Consider the following 15,625-nt stretch of genomic DNA (forward strand, 5'->3'; position numbering starts at 1 on the left):
GTAACATAGCTGTAATTAATCACATTGCTATAAATCTTTATAGATATAAGTAGATCTATGTTCAGAAAAGTAAACTGAAATTGCAGATCTATACAATGGTATATTAGGCGGGTTGTCCTAATATTATGATGTTCACAGGAAGTATTCCCCTAGACTCAGTGACCCGTGTAATGTAGGTTTCCTGTTCTAATATACTTACAAAAATGTTTCTCTATCGATAGGCATTTTCACACACTTATGCCATAAAAGACAAGCTGGAGAATTTATGCCACTGTTGGGAGTTAGGTGGCTGAGTAAAAGTATCACCTAACAAAATGAGACAAGTATCATTTTCAAACTTTGGATTAAACTTGGAAAGCTTTACGATTTTTCAAGGGACTGTATTTTCCTAAGTATAACTTGTGGAGAACAGCAAAGAACTTTTCAATCACTCCCCAATCTTGTTAATGTTAAAGAGAAAGATGTGCTCAACACAGAGATCCAGCTATGATTTGCACAATTGACATCACAGGATTTTTTTTCCCCAGTTTACAGGATAAAGCAACTGTTGATGAGAGATAACTGAAAATCTGCATTTTTAATTTTTAAAGATTTGTAAATATGATCAGTCCATCCCCAAAAGGACCCATTGTTCTCCCCTTTCTCCATAACTCCAAGAAAGAAAGTGGTTTTATGGGTGACCTGAGTTGCAGCTCCCCAAGGATGGTGTTGGAAAGAACAGTCTATCCTTACAGATGTTTAGACGCTGATGTGAAAGGCTCATGTGGCATAGGAATGGTTTCCAGCTTCCTGTAATATTCCCAAGACTCGGTATCATCCCTGAAGGGAGGGGTGGCCTGTGCAGTTCAGGGGGTTGCGGCTGGCGGGTGGGACTTCCAGCTCAGGTGCAGAGGTAGGGGTGTTTCCAGAAAGACCCAGGGCTGGGAGGCAAGCTCAGGGTGTCTGTCATCTGGTCTCATGATGAGATGGTAGACACGCCTTCAAAATCTAGAAAGAAGAAAATTTTCTTGACAGAGGCTATTTGTGTTATTGAGTTAATGTGATTTTTACTGGCATCAAAGTTTTGAATTAAAGAAATTCTGGACAATAAGTACTACTAGAATATAAGAAAGATTCTATGTTAACCTTAGCAAAATTGCTTTTTATTACTTTAAAATGTAGTACATATGGTGCTTTTTTTTCCTATTTATCCCCCTTTTCCTAAAAATTAAACCCCAAAACAATTAACCGAACATTTTGGATAATTTTTGTTCTGACCATTAGATATCTGCTTATCAATTTTATATAAATCGCTTTCCTCCATCTTCTGTTCTACTCTGTATTATTTGCTGCATCTGTATTATTATATGTCATTAGTGAATCAGAACTGTGTATGCCTATTTTAGGGTGTAATGCTTTTTAATTTATTACTGTAAGCCATAAAAATTTAATCCATCTGATTCACCAAGTTCCTACAGCCTTGCCAATTGAAAACATTATGTTCTATTTAATAATATATTAAATCTATGATTGCAGTCCTGTTTTTTCATAAAATTGCATGTGCTTTTTTAACTCGAAGTTCATGTTTTTAAGCAAAATTATAGATTCCATGTAAGCTAGTGGGTGGCAGTGGCCACACGCTTACTTTTCACTTGTGAGGTTCTTATTTTCCATTTTTTTAAAAGTTAGGTTTTTTAAAGAACAAAGGAAAACAGGTGTTGGTCATGAGAATGTATAATGAATCACATGTAGCAAAGAGCTTTCCTCATTATATATTTTATTGCATACAAGAATACAGATTCTGAACATTATTTAAATTATTACATTGTTTAATTTATGGGAATTTATTTGGAGCCATTTTCTGTACTACAACTGTGAAAAGCTCATATTTTCTCTGAGGCATTAAAAGTTCAGTCATTTCAAATACTAAAATTAAGTGATAACATTTAGGGGAAAGTGTTATTGATGATGCTTTATTTTAAATTCTGATAAATGGAAGGGAGGAGTAAGCGCTCCAAGGCTTGGTCTGTACAGCCCGGGTGAGAATTCTGGTTCAACCTCCGAAAGCATCATCCTCACCTGGAAACAGGTGTGACCGTACCCATTGCACAGGGCACTGTGAAGACTGAATGGAGACAACAGCTGTGACACTCTGGAACAGGGCAGCCATCTCCAGGGTTATTATTAGCCATGGACCCAACTGTAAACGTAACTTAGAAATTGTCCAGTCTGAGCTCTGAGTCCTAATTAAGGAAAGACTCACACGTTGGTGTCTTGAATTGGAAACGAACCAGGCTTCCGTTTTAGAGGGCTGTATTTACCTCTAAGAGTTGGAAGGAAATTGTGTCCACTGAACCTTAGATATTTAGTTAAGTCATCAAAAACTTCCGTCAGTTTGGAGTTGCCGTCGTGGACCCTTGTCGATGAGGTTGCTGGAATGGACGAGGGAATCTGCACTGAAGGCCGCAGGGTCATCACTTGAACACCAGGTTTTGCCTCATTTCGTATAGATGATGTGAAGGAAAATGACTGTCAGGAAAAGAAGTAGAATCCAGTCTTAAAACTTTTTTGCAAACTGAAGTTAATAGGCTCATTCTTTAGTTTTTTTCTGACAACTGCTCTAAAAATCTATTGTGCTTCCCGGCTCTTGCCAGAGGAACTTTTGATTACAGAACGTCTTGCTACAGAAATCTGGGGCTACTGGATCCTCAGCCCGAGAACTCACTGTTCCCGTGGAGATTCCCACGGTCTTCTCCGCCTTCTAAGTACACCTGCTTATTCTCAGCATCCACAGTCGGGGTCTGTATTATGGTGCAAATTGGACATGGAAGTATAAGACCAGTATTTGAGTCTGGGTTTGGAAATATGCAGGAGATTTGCATGGTGGTGTCTTTTATTAACCAAAATTTTATTATGCAAGTAAGACATGCTCATGTTAAAAAAACAAAAACAAAAACAAAAATCACCAAAAGTCATAAGGTGAAAAGCAGAAATCTCTTCTCTTCTCTTCTCTCCCCTTACGCTGACTCTCAGATTCCATTTCTGCATTTTAATTATGGTCAATCGTTGCTTATCATTCTTGCAAAAATTTTCTGTTTATCGTCTTCTTCTCTTTTAGACAAATGTGATTGTAATATACATTCCATGGTGCAATGGGCTTTTTTTGCCTTAAAGTTGCCATCACCTGAATTAATTTCTGTATTGACACTTACAGGTGTACTTCATTTTTCAAAACGGCTGAGCTTCATGGCTGAGCTGTAATTTATTTGAACAGGCCTGCACTTATGTCATTATGCATTTGTCCAAGTGTTGCTATGGGGACAGATTTCCACCCGTGGAATTTTTGGGCCAGAGGGTGTGAGCTTCCTTATTTGGATAGACGCTGCCACCCTGCCCGTCGAGGAAACAGCTCAGCTTTCATCATGGTTGATGCAACTTAGCACTGAGTTCTGCTGCCCTGATAGTCCATTCTTTTATGGGAGTTGAGTGTACACTTTAAATCTAACAGTTACCAAGTTTTCACGTCTCAGCCATTCACAGTCATTTGGAGGAGCTCTGCATTTTGCAGTGGTGTAAATTCCCTAAAAAGGAAATATATTGCTTCAAATGTGAAAGCTTATAGGTTCAATTAAAAACCACTATTCTCGAGTGTTTGATATCTAGGGAATTGAAACTAAGATAATTGTGTCAAAGGACCAAGATGTCACGATACAATAACCTTAAATTTTAGAAAACATTACTATGAAGATTTTATGTTTTCTCTTTGAGTCCTTCCTGTATTCAGTGTCAGCGTTGGGTTAACTGTTTCAGTGCCAGCGTTGGAAAACCGTTGTTGCCCTCGGTTTAGGGTGCAGAATATGGTGAACCCTGCATGTGATGCATTTAAAACTGAAATCTCCACGTATGCCGTGGTTTAGTAGAACAGTCTTTTCTAACTGCATTCATTTTGTCCTCAGGAAGTGCGAAGAGACTCATGCCGGCGAGATCTGTAAATCCGGCAGGTAATCATTTCATTTTTAAGCCATCCCTTCAGCTATGTTTGGTTTTCCATATTATGAAGGTTTTTGTGATTGTTTTACTTAGATTCATTCTTCTCCTTCAGCTATGTTTGGTTTTCCATATTATGAAGGTTTTTGTGATTGTTTTACTTAGATTCATTCTTCTCCCTTTTCCAAAGTTCTGTGACAGTCTTTGGTTCTTATAGCCTTGGTCTCACTATACAAATCACTGCTTTTAAGCTATAAAATGCATCTAGAGAGCTATAGTGCAATTCAGCCAGAAGTCAGAACACTCGGCTAAAAGCAGCCCTGCATTTATTTTAATGAAGGCTTTTAAATTTTTTTTCTGATTTTATAGTTTTTATAAAGTGTTTTCTTCTGAGTAATTTTCTAGCCAAAACTAAGCAGCATTTAAAGGGCTGATCAAAATTCAAGCAAGGAAGGGATTTATGCTTATGGCTTAATGCTGTTGGAAATGAATATCCTTTAATAGCAGAATTAATTAAGGTAACATCTCCAAGAAGGATTCCTTAAACTGAAAAACATTTACAATTTATCCACTCTCGGGTGAGTTATTTAGATGGGTTCTGGTTTCTTACTCCATAACTGTTGTGACAACTTCTTGCGTTTGCTTTGCCTTCAGGTTGTGTCTTAGTGAAACTGGCAAGTGATGGGCAAAATTCCTCCTAAACGCTCCATCGCCCCAGCTTCATCCTAGCTGAAAATCTTCCAATGCCATAGGAAGTCTGTGTAGATGTGTGCTTGGCTTCGGATGGACGTTCCCGCCATGGGGAGAGCCGTGTCATAGCCCCGGCCCTGGATCCCGCCGTCGGGGACCGACAGCCTGCAGTGTGGTGTGGACGCCTGGGAACATGGGAGCCGCCGAGCTAAAAATTTAGAAAGCACAGCTTCGCATGCGCTCCATGAGCCTGCACGGCTTTCGAGGGAAATAGCACCTGAGGCCTTGGGTGACAAAATGAGCACTGGGGACACGGCGGTAGGACAGAAAGCTACCTCGAGGTCTGCAGAAGCAGAGAGAGCACCAGGCCGATGGAGACAGGAGCAGCTGGCGGCGGTGAAGATGAGCGCTTTGGGCAGTCCAGAAGGACCGCGGCAGCCACACGTAGACCCTGAGCAACTCGGAAACATGGGGTCATCACAACTCTTCAGTTCTGGGAAGCTGGCATCTCCTGGCGAGGCGGCCCCCCAAGCCCCAGAGAAGCAGTACGCCCCGCCCCGGCCCAGCCTGTACTCGCGCCCGCACCCCCTCGCCTTCCCGCAGGCCCCGCTGCCGCTGGGTGCCATGCATGGTGGCAAGCCCCCCCAGAGTCTGGAGGGGCCCCCCTGGCTGTTTCCCGGCCATTTGCCATCGGTGGCCTCTGAGGACTTATTCCCTTTTCCTCTTCATGGCCACAGTGCGGCCTACCCTAGGAAAAAGATTTCGAGTCTGAACCCGGCTTATGGCCAGTACTCCCAGAAGAGTCTCGAGCAGCCAGAAGATGTTCACAAGAAAGAGCACAAACCCAAAAAGCCAGGCAAGTACATCTGCCCCTACTGCAGCAGGGCCTGTGCCAAACCCAGTGTGCTGAAGAAGCACATCAGGTCGCACACCGGTGAGCGGCCGTACCCCTGCATCCCCTGCGGCTTCTCTTTCAAGACCAAGAGCAACTTGTACAAGCACAGGAAGTCCCACGCCCATGCAATTAAGGCTGGCCTGGTCCCATTCACGGAGTCAGCCGTGTCCAAGCTGGACCTCGAGGCGGGCTTCATTGACGTGGAAGCTGAGATCCACTCGGACGGGGAGCAGAGCACAGACACGGACGAGGAGAGCTCGCTCTTCGTGGAGGCCCCTGACAAAATGAGCCCCGGCCCGCCAATGCCAGGGGACGTGGCAGGCCGGGGCGGCTACCCCGGGCCCCTGGACGAGTCGCTGGGGGGTCCGATGAAGGTCCCCGTCTTGATCATCCCCAAAAGCGGGCTCCCTCTGCCTAGCGAGAGCCCCCAGTACCTGGGCTCCGACGTGCTCCCAAACCCATCCCTCAAGGCCGATGACTCGCACACAGTCAAGCAGAAGCTGGCGCTGAGGCTGTCGGAGAAGAAAGGCCACGATGCGGAGCCGTCTCTCAACCTCCTGAGCCCGCACAGCAAGGGCAGCACCGACTCGGGCTACTTCTCCCGCTCCGAGAGCGCAGAGCAGCAGATCAGCCCCCCAAACACGAATGCCAAGTCCTACGAGGAGATCATCTTCGGGAAGTTCTGCCGGCTGAACCCGCGGAACGTGCTGAGCATCGTGGCGGCCAGCGAGGAGCGGGCCGCAGTGGGCAGGAAGGGCGTGATGGAGCCGTTGCCTCATGCCAACGCCCGTCTGGACCTCAAGATGTTTGAAGACCCGGCCTCCCAGCTGCTTCCCGGCCAGGGAGACCTCGATCCCGGCCACACAAGCTTGCTCAAGTCCCCCAAATTCAACAGCGAGCCCAGGCATTCCCAGCCCGGGCCAGCCTCCTCCAGGAACGAAGGGAAACTCTACCCAGCCCATTTTACAGGCAGCGGCCCCATCCTTCTAGAAGCTCCTGTGGATTCCTCGCCTCTCATTAGAAGCAACTCGATGCCAACCTCCTCGGCAACCAATTTAAGCATCCCCCCTTCCCTGCGAGGCAGCCATTCGTTTGACGAGCGGATGGCCGGCTCCGACGACGTGTTCTACCCGGGCACCGTGGGCCTGCCGCCCCAGCGCATGCTGCGCAGACAAGCAGCCTTCGAGCTGCCCTCGGTGCAGGAGGGCCACGTGGAGGTGGAGCATCACGGGCGGGTGCCAAAGAGCACTGCGGGCCCATCCTTGAAGGAGAAGAAACTGGGCCCCGCGGAGCGGGGCGGGTACGACTATGACGTCTCTTGGAAGCCCTATAAGAAGTGGGACGACCCTGACGTGCCAAAGCAGCTCTACCGGGATGTTCCCTGCCTGACTTCTTTAAAGCACGGTGGAGAGTTCTCCATGGACCCCTCCGTGGCTGGGCAGGGGCTGCCCATCCTGTTCGGGATGACTTGCGAGACGAGAAAGCGCCGGAAGGAGAAGAGTGTGGGCGATGAGGAGGACACCCCCATGGTCTGCGGTGGCGTAGGGGGCACCCCCTTGGGCTTGGGGAGCTCCGACTACGACCCCAAGATGCAGGTGCAGGAAGGGGCACATGGCCACACTGACCCGGGCGGCTCCCAGCCCCAATCGGGAAGCCCGTCCCTTGGGTCTGAGGACTCCCCGTCAGCCACAGATTCAGACCGGACGTCAGACCTGGGGGGCAGGAAACCCCCTGGAAACGTGATTTCGGTCATCCAGCACACCAACTCGCTGAGCCGCCCCAATTCCTTTGAAAGGTCTGAGTCTGCTGAGCTGGCGGCTGGTGCCCAGGACAAAACCTCGTCGCCTTCGGAGACTGGTGACAGCGAGGTCTCGGAAGCCCCCGTGAGTCCCGAGTGGGCTCCCCCGGGGGACGGTGCGGACAGCGGGGTGAAGCCGTCCCCTTCCCCGCAGGGCCTGCAGCCGCCCTGCCACACGCAGCCCAGGCTCGTTCGCCAGCACAACATCCAGGTCCCCGAGATCCGCGTGACCGAAGAGCCGGACAAGCCGGAGAAGGAGAAGGAGACCCAGGGCAAGGAGCCAGAGAAGCCCGCGGAGGAGTTCCAGTGGCCCCAGAGAAGCGAGACGCTGTCCCAGCTCCCCGCCGAGAAGCTGCCACCCAAAAAGAAGCGCCTGCGGCTGGCGGAGATGGAGCACTCTTCCGGAGAATCCAGCTTCGAGTCAGCGGGCACAGGCCTGTCTCGCAGCCCCAGCCAAGAAAGCAACTTATCCCACAGCTCCAGCTTTTCCATGTCTTTCGAGAGAGACGAGGCCATTAAACTTGCTGCATTCCCCAAGCAGGATGAGCTGGGGAAGCCATCCGAGTTCCTGACCGTCCCCGCCGGCTCCTACTCCCTGTCTGTCCCCGGTCACCCCCAGAAGGAGATGCGGCGCAGCTCTTCGGAGCAGACGCCCTGCCCGCACCCCGCCGAGGTCCCTGAAATCCGGAGCAAGTCGTTCGATTATGGCAATCTGTCGCACGCTCCTGCGGCTGGCGCAGTGGCCCCCACGCTCTCGCCACCCCGGGAGAGGAAGAGGTGCTTTCTGGTGCGGCAGGCCTCCTTCAGCGGCTCTCCGGAGATGGCCCAGGGTGAGGCCAGCGGGGAGCAGGGTGTGCAGCAGGAGCAGATGGAGCAGCTGCACGCCAGCCTCAGGTCTGCGTGGCCCCTGTGCCCGTCGTCCGTGCTGCCCGCCGTGGCCAGCGAGGACCTGGGAAAGCAGAGCCTGGGAACCTGTGCCCAGCTGGGTGCCGGCTCGTTCCACCTCGCCCAGCGGCAGATCCTGCACCTGGACAGCCCAGAAGCTTTGAGGAATCCCCTGATGCAGCCGACGTCTTATGTCACAAGCAAGCACTTAGCCGAACAGCCCCACTTGTTTCCCCCCCAGGAGACCGTCCCATTTTCCCCGATGCAGAACCCCCTGTTCCAGTTTCAGTACCCCACCGTCAGCATGGTCCGCCTGCCGGCTCAGCAGCTGCCCTGGTGGCAGGTGCCGTTCCCACCGCCCTTGGCTCCCCACCCTCCCAAAAGCTACGACAAGCCTCCTTTCCAGTCCGAGGCCCATGCTGGCTACCCCGTAGAACCCGCCTCTGAGCACGCCGGAAAGGAACCCTCTGACTATGCCCACACGACAGAGCACGCCTACCCGTGCTACTCGGGAACGTCAGGGCTGCACTCCAAGAGCCTCCTGCCCCCGTTCCCGTCGGACCAGAGTGCCAAGCCGAGCAGTCCGCCTACTGAGCAGCTCCTCCCAGAGGACTTCGCCTCGGCCCGTGCCGGGCCCTTGCAGTCGCTTCCGGGCCCAGTGGTGCCCGTGAGAATCCAGACCCATGTGCCATCCTATGGGAGCGTCATGTACACGAGCATCTCGCAGATGCTCGGGCACAGCAGCCCTGCCATCGTCATCTGCAAAGTCAACGAGACCACGACAGAAAGAACGCTGGTGAGCGCTGCCGCCACGCAGGGCCTCGGGCTGGACATTGCCCAGGTTCTCGGGCAGCACGCAGGCTTGGAGAAGTACCCCATCTGGAAGGTACCGCAGACCTTACCCCTTGGCTTGGAGTCCTCCATCCCGCTGTGCTTGCCGTCCACCTCAGATGGAGCCTCCTCGCTGGGCGGGAGCAAGCGCATGCTATCCCCCGCCAGCAGCTTGGAGCTCTTCATGGAAACCAAACAGCAGAAAAGAGTGAAGGAAGAGAAGATGTATGGGCAGATCGTCAAGGAGCTCAGCGCCGTGGAGCTGACCAGCTCGGACATCAAGAAGCATCTGACCCGCCCACCGAAGCCCCAGCTGGTGCGGCAGGGCTGCGCATCCGAGCCCAAGGACGGCTCGCATTCGCGATCCTCATCCTTCTCGTCCCTGTCGCCCTCGTCATCTCAGGACCAGCCCCCGGCCCGGGAGCCCTTCACGCCCGCCAGGGAGCCACTGGCCAGTGCCCGGGCAGCCCCCGTGGGGCAGCGGCCCGTGGGGCCTTCTGAAAGCAAAGAGTCGTCCGACGAGTTAGAGATCGACGAGGCAGCCTCTGACATGAGCATGAGCCCCCAGGGCGCCTCGTTGCCGCCGGGGGACCTTTCACCCAAAGAACCAGGGAAGAGCCAGAAGCTGCCCACTGGTGTGCTGCTCCACGTGGCGTCTGGCCCCGGCGGGAAAGCAGCGAACTCCACGTTCCTCTTCACCGACGTGGCCGATTTCCAGCAGCTTCTGCAGTTCCCCAGTCTGCGGACAACCACGACCGTGAGTTGGTGCTTCTTGAATTATACAAAACCCAACTGCGTGCAACAGGCCGCCTTCAAATCCTCGGTGTATGCTTCATGGTGCATTAGTTCCTGCAACCCAAACCCATCCGGGTTGAACACCAAGACCACGCTGGCTCTCCTGAGGTCCAAGCAAAAAATCACTGCCGAAGTCTATACTCTGGCCGCCATGCACCGGCCAGGGAGTGGCAAGCTGACGTCGTCGAGTGCTTGGAAACAGTTTGCTCAGGTAACAGCTATTATTGTAGAGTGTGCTCTGCATCATGGACTTGATTGCTAAGCAAATGCATATAAGGGACATCAAAGGGCTAAAAGTACAAGTAAAGCAAAGGTCGGCGTTGAGAGTCTTTAGCAGGTCTGACCACATGTGGGTGCAAGAAACGGCTGGTCGTGATGGTGATGGTGGTGGTGAAGGTGATTGTGATGGTAGTGATGGTGGTGGTGGTGGTGAGGGTGATGGTGGTGAGGGTGATGGTGGTGAGGATGGTGAGGGTGATGGTGGTGGTGGTGGTGAGGGTGGTGGTAACAGTGATGGTGGTGCTGGTGGTGATGGCAGTGGTGGTGAGGGTGATGGTGGTGATGGTGGTGGTGGTGAGGGTGATGGTGGTGAGGATGGTGAGGGTGATGGTGGTGGTGGTGGTGAGGGTGGTGGTAACAGTGATGGTGGTGCTGGTGGTGATGGCAGTGGTGGTGAGGGTGATGGTGGTGGTGGTGAGGGTGATGGTGGTGAGGATGGTGAGGGTGATGGTGGTGGTGGTGGTGAGGGTGGTGGTAACAGTGATGGTGGTGCTGGTGGTGATGGCAGTGGTGGTGAGGGTGATGGTGGTGATGGTGGTGAGGGTGATGGTGACAGTGATGGTGGTGGTGGTGATGGTGGTGGTGGTGAGGGTGATGGTGGTGAGGATGGCGAGGGTGATGGTGGTGGTGAGGGTGGTGGTGAGGGTGGTGGTGGTGAGGGTGATGGTGATGGTGGTGGTGATGGCAATGGTGGTGAGGGTGAAGGTGGTGGTGATGGTGATGAGGGTGATGGTGAGGGTGATGGCAATGGTGGTGGTGGTGGTGATGGTGGTGGTGAGGGAAGGGTAGGGTTATGTTATTAGAGTTGTATTATGGTCCTAGTTATGATATGTTGCAGTGATATCGCATTATGGTTATTTTATGTTGTGGTTATTGTCATCATGATGGTTATGTTGTGGTGATATTAGATTTTGGCTTTGTTATGATGATGTTATGGTTAGGGTTATGTTGTGGTTATAGTTGTCATAGTTATGGTTATGTTAGGATTATGTTCTGGTTGTTTTATGGTTATGGCTGTGGTTATGTTGTGATGTTAAGGTTAGAGTTGTATTATACTATGGTTGTGTTCTGATCATAGTTATATTTTTGTTATGGCTGTGGTAATAGTAATAGTTATACTGTGGATATGTTATGGTTAGGTTATGGTCATGATTATGGTTAGGTTATAGTTATGATATGATCATGATTATGATTATGGCTGTGGTTATGTTATAGTCATGGTGATGTTCTGGTTATGTTCTGATTTTGTCATGATAATGGTTATATTACAGTTATGATGTTATGTTGTAGTGATATTATACCATGGTTATGTTCTGATTATGGTTATGGCTACAGTTATGGTTATAGTTATTGTCATGGTTACGGTCACGGTTATATTATGGTTATGTTTTGGTTATGGAGATGTTATGGTTATAGTATAGTTGTGTTATGGTTATGGTTCTGTTACGAATATGTTATGGTTAGGCTATGGGTGTGGTCATGGTCATTGTAATGGTTTGTTATGGTTACAGTTATGGTATTTTCTGGTTATGGTTATGTTCTGTGTTCTGGTTAGGGTTATGGTATGGTTATGGCTGTGGTGTGGTTATGGTTATGGTGAGTTGTGGTTATGCTGTGGTTATGGCTGTGGTGTGATTCTGCCTATGGTTATGGTGTAGTTATGGTTATGTTCTGGTCTGGTTATGGTCATAGTCATGTTCTGGTCATGGTTATGAGTGCCCCAGGGAAAACCCTAATGCTTGGTGGCATATTCATTACTGTGGGGCCAGGAGTTTCCACCTGAAGTTTAGTCCCTCTTCGTTCTTCTCCCTTATGACTGTATTAGAGACCTGGTGGGTCTAGTTTTCTTTTAATGTGAAGAATTCAGGGAATTGTGGGATTTGGGTGTAGGCCAGAGAATGGGCACTGGAAGGGTAGATCAAGATGGAAACATGGAGGTGCCTGAACTGAACTTAGCAGCCATTGGAGGACTTGTTCTCATTGGCAATACTTTTCATGGAAGTTCATTTTCTAATTGTCTTTTTCAAAGCTTATTTTTTCCAAGTCATTAGCTGGTTTGTTTGTACATGAATTAATAAAGGACACTTTGGAGTTCATGCTAAATATTAATGAAGGTTATTCAGAATAAGTGGTAATCCACTATTTTAATGAAATGTCAAATTCATTCTGTGGAAACTGTCCTTCTTCTCAGATTTTATCCTCCATGTCCCTCACTTTAAGTAACCAGCATGCACCTTTTAGCCTGGAAATTATTCTAATTGTCAGAGATTATGGGTGACTGCGGCGGGGTCTGTGCATCCCCTATGTCTCACAGGAGGTGTGCGAAATGATTCTCTCTTTCTGTCTACAGATGAAACCTGATGCGTCATTTCTATTCGGCAGCAAACTAGAAAGGAAACTGGTGGGAAATACCCTAAAGGAAAGAGGGAAAGGAGATTTTCATGGAGACAAAGATATTGGATCCAAACAAACTGAGCCAATCCGCATTAAAATCTTCGAAGGAGGGTAAGGTCCCGAGTCGGTGGAAACAGCACCTGCTGTGGCTGGGAGAGGAGAGGGAGCCCTTCCCGGCACACGTGGTGGACGACCGGCCACACGAGACGACACACTCGTGCCCTTGTTTCATGACCTGATTTTAGCGGGAATGTCCATGTTACATATGGTTCTAGCTGTCGCCTTAAATATCCATATCCCTTTTTTAAAGTGTGCAGTCAAGTATGATGTCGGGCTCTTAGTTGGTTTGTTCTTTAATATTCTTTTTATGGCATTTGCTGTGTTATTAATGGACAATTTTATATTGTGCTTACAAAAATTAAATCTTGCATATTTACGTATCATCTTAGAACTTAGTTAATTTGTTTGTTTTTGCCGTTACTGATCTCAGATTTTATTGGGATTTGCCAATTTCCCATCATGGTCCTCTTTCTGTCCCAGGTTCCAGCCATAGCACCACCTGCACTTAGTCCTCATGTTGCCACAGTTTTCCTTGGAGCTGAGACAGCTTCTCAGGCTTTAGGAATTTCTTCTTAAATATTTTGAGTTATAGAAACTTGAGTAATACGGTCCAATGTCTTTGTTATTTGTATATCTTAAAAATTACAAATATGAGTTTTTGAGAGAAACACATCTTCAACTCAGTCACGTGGAAGGAAAAACCCAGACTTCTACTTTAAAAGCTAAACATTTTAAAGTAAAATAACCTCATTTGGGGGATTATGATATAACTAGCCCTATCTCTGTAACAGAGCCTAATTTGCATATTCTCACAAGCATAACCATATTCCAATTGTATTTAGAGTAGAAAATAATGTTACTTGTTTGGCTATAAGTTGTTGAATGTGTAGGGAGACCCAGTACTGACTCTCACAAGAGGTGAGTTGCTAAAGTCACTCCCGCTGAGGTTCCCTTTGGACGCCTTCTCTTACCACCTTCAAATCTGTGGAGTCACAAAGTTTGTCTCAGTCGCTTCTGCCATCCCTCATCTCTTCACCCAGATGAGAGAAATGTAGCTTTTATCTTTCCTCGGAGACCAAGGTCCCCGAGACGGACCATTCCTGCGTCCCGTGTCCACTAGAAAGCGAGACCTTCACACTTATTGCATGTTCTGGGGAGTGGAAAGCGAATGTGAGCATTTTGTTGCTGGGTTTTGACGATCCAGAAGGATTGTGGCTGTGTTCTATATCCTCCTCCTTATGACTTCTTTCCAATCATCCTTGCATCTGTGGCCCAGCTTCACCCGATGACAACCCCGTGCGCAGTCCGTGCAGCATTACTACCTCTTATTCTGGTGATTGCCAAGGGGTAACTTTTTAAAAAGTAAAGTACTGTGACCAAAGTTTATAAGCATATATTCTGTCTACTATCTTATTCATTGATTTACCCATTCAAACGTAACTTTTAATTATTTTTCTCAAAAATCCTCTAATTCCCTTATCAAGTAAATTCATGGGTCTGCAAAACTGTTGTATGGTAGCTGTGTTATCTGAGCAGACTTTTCTGAAACACAGCTGTACTTTATGCAGAATTTTACTCTATTTTTGTTCTGAAGCAAGTTACTCAGTTAAGACTTTAAAAATAAAATTATATGATTTGAGTGGAGAATATATTTCCCATCAACCATGATGATGTGCTGCAGTGGAGCTTGAAGTATCTTTCCCTGAAGAAAATTAGTTTTTATAATATAATCTGTTTTAGTCTATTTTCCTTATATGATTTCATCTAGTTAGGAGCAGAGAACAGTGAAATGAAAAGGTCAGGGATATTTTGTGTCTTCTGGTTCTTTTCTACTTTATTACAAAATACAATGCGAGATAATGATTTTTCATATTTCTGATACTACTTAACTCTCGCCAGGGTTGGTATTAACCAAAATGCAGATAACTTTAGGGTTAAATAGCACCCATAGCAGAGTTGTCAGTTTAAATATGTAGATGAACTTTCTCCCCTAAAATCCTTCAATGAATTGTGCTTTTGAGATTGAAATTGCTTTTATTACTGGTGATACGTTCGGGTAGGCAATAAATAGAGAAAACTGCAGTGCTCTTGGATTGTAAAAAAAAATAGCATGTTAGTGTCTTAAGTAAATCCACATTGAATGAGAATATTTTGTAAGTCAGCCTACCTTTTGAAATAAAAAAGGACCCCCTCCAAAGGAATATCTTTCCAAGATTGATATTGGACCCATAATTCTAGCACGGCTGGGATTTAGGAGATAAGAGATAATGACATTCATTGCATTATGCGGTAGAATGCTACTGCATTCTATGATGGATCATGCTTTGTTGTATTCAAAACAAAATGTGCTAACTGAGCCCTGTGGGTCCATTCCCTACAGAGCTAAAACTGATCTGGTTAAATTAGGTGACCCCAGACATCCTTTCAGACGTTCCTACGAAATGCTTCTAGAAGCAAATGCAAATGCAAATTTGATCCAACAGTAGGCTTTCTACTTTTCATTAAATAATAGCACTTCGAGAAGCTGGTGGAAATGCCGCCTCCCCTTTAGAGCAGAGTAATGGACCTTGGGGAGAGCAGATCCACTCTGTAGCCAGCTGTGGGTGAGCTGAGCTCAGCCAGCACACGCTAGGAGTTTTTGGAGGCACTGAGGCCAGGATTGTAAAAATAGATTAGAAACTTGCAGTGAAGAATTCTGTTATCACTTACACTTGCTTTACCAAATGGAGAGGGATGTGTTGTGCATGCATCTCGTAGATGATGTCATGCTGATAAATGATGTTTGAGGATTCAGACATGCCGGTGTGATTTTTTGGAAGTTTCTTGATGGGAGTCTAGACTACAGTGCAAAAGTAGTGAGGCACACAGCTACAGCTCTCTGGGGCAATAAGCCCATTTTCGCATCTGTACCCCAAGTCTGTACATTTACATGTAATACAGAAACCCATATTTTCCTGGAAATGGAGTTTAACGCAATGTGATCAGTAGGAAGAATTACAAGCTGCTTAAGATGCCAAATGACCCCTGTCATC

At 47.8% G+C, this 15,625-nt stretch overlaps 1 protein-coding gene across 6 annotated transcripts in view; it reads left to right on the forward strand.

Annotated features, from left to right (window-relative positions):
* HIVEP2 (HIVEP zinc finger 2) overlaps positions 1–15,625 on the forward strand; it is a 195,206-nt gene that overhangs the window by 164,906 nt on the left and 14,675 nt on the right. For 4 of the 6 annotated variants that reach the window (XM_037842122.1, XM_037842126.1, XM_037842123.1 and 1 more), the window contains exons 4-6: positions 3,936–3,980; positions 4,621–10,071; positions 12,490–12,644. In XM_037842122.1, coding sequence (XP_037698050.1) covers positions 4,954–10,071; positions 12,490–12,644 — 5,273 coding nt within the window. In that variant the 5' untranslated portion in view covers positions 3,936–3,980; positions 4,621–4,953. The remainder of the gene's footprint in view (positions 1–3,935; positions 3,981–4,620; positions 10,072–12,489; positions 12,645–15,625) is intronic. The other 2 variants (XM_037842124.1, XM_037842125.1) reach the window with 1 other exon arrangement.

Source organism: Choloepus didactylus, chromosome 7 (assembly GCF_015220235.1).
Source record: "Choloepus didactylus isolate mChoDid1 chromosome 7, mChoDid1.pri, whole genome shotgun sequence".
Taxonomy (NCBI): Eukaryota; Metazoa; Chordata; class Mammalia; order Pilosa; family Megalonychidae; genus Choloepus; species Choloepus didactylus.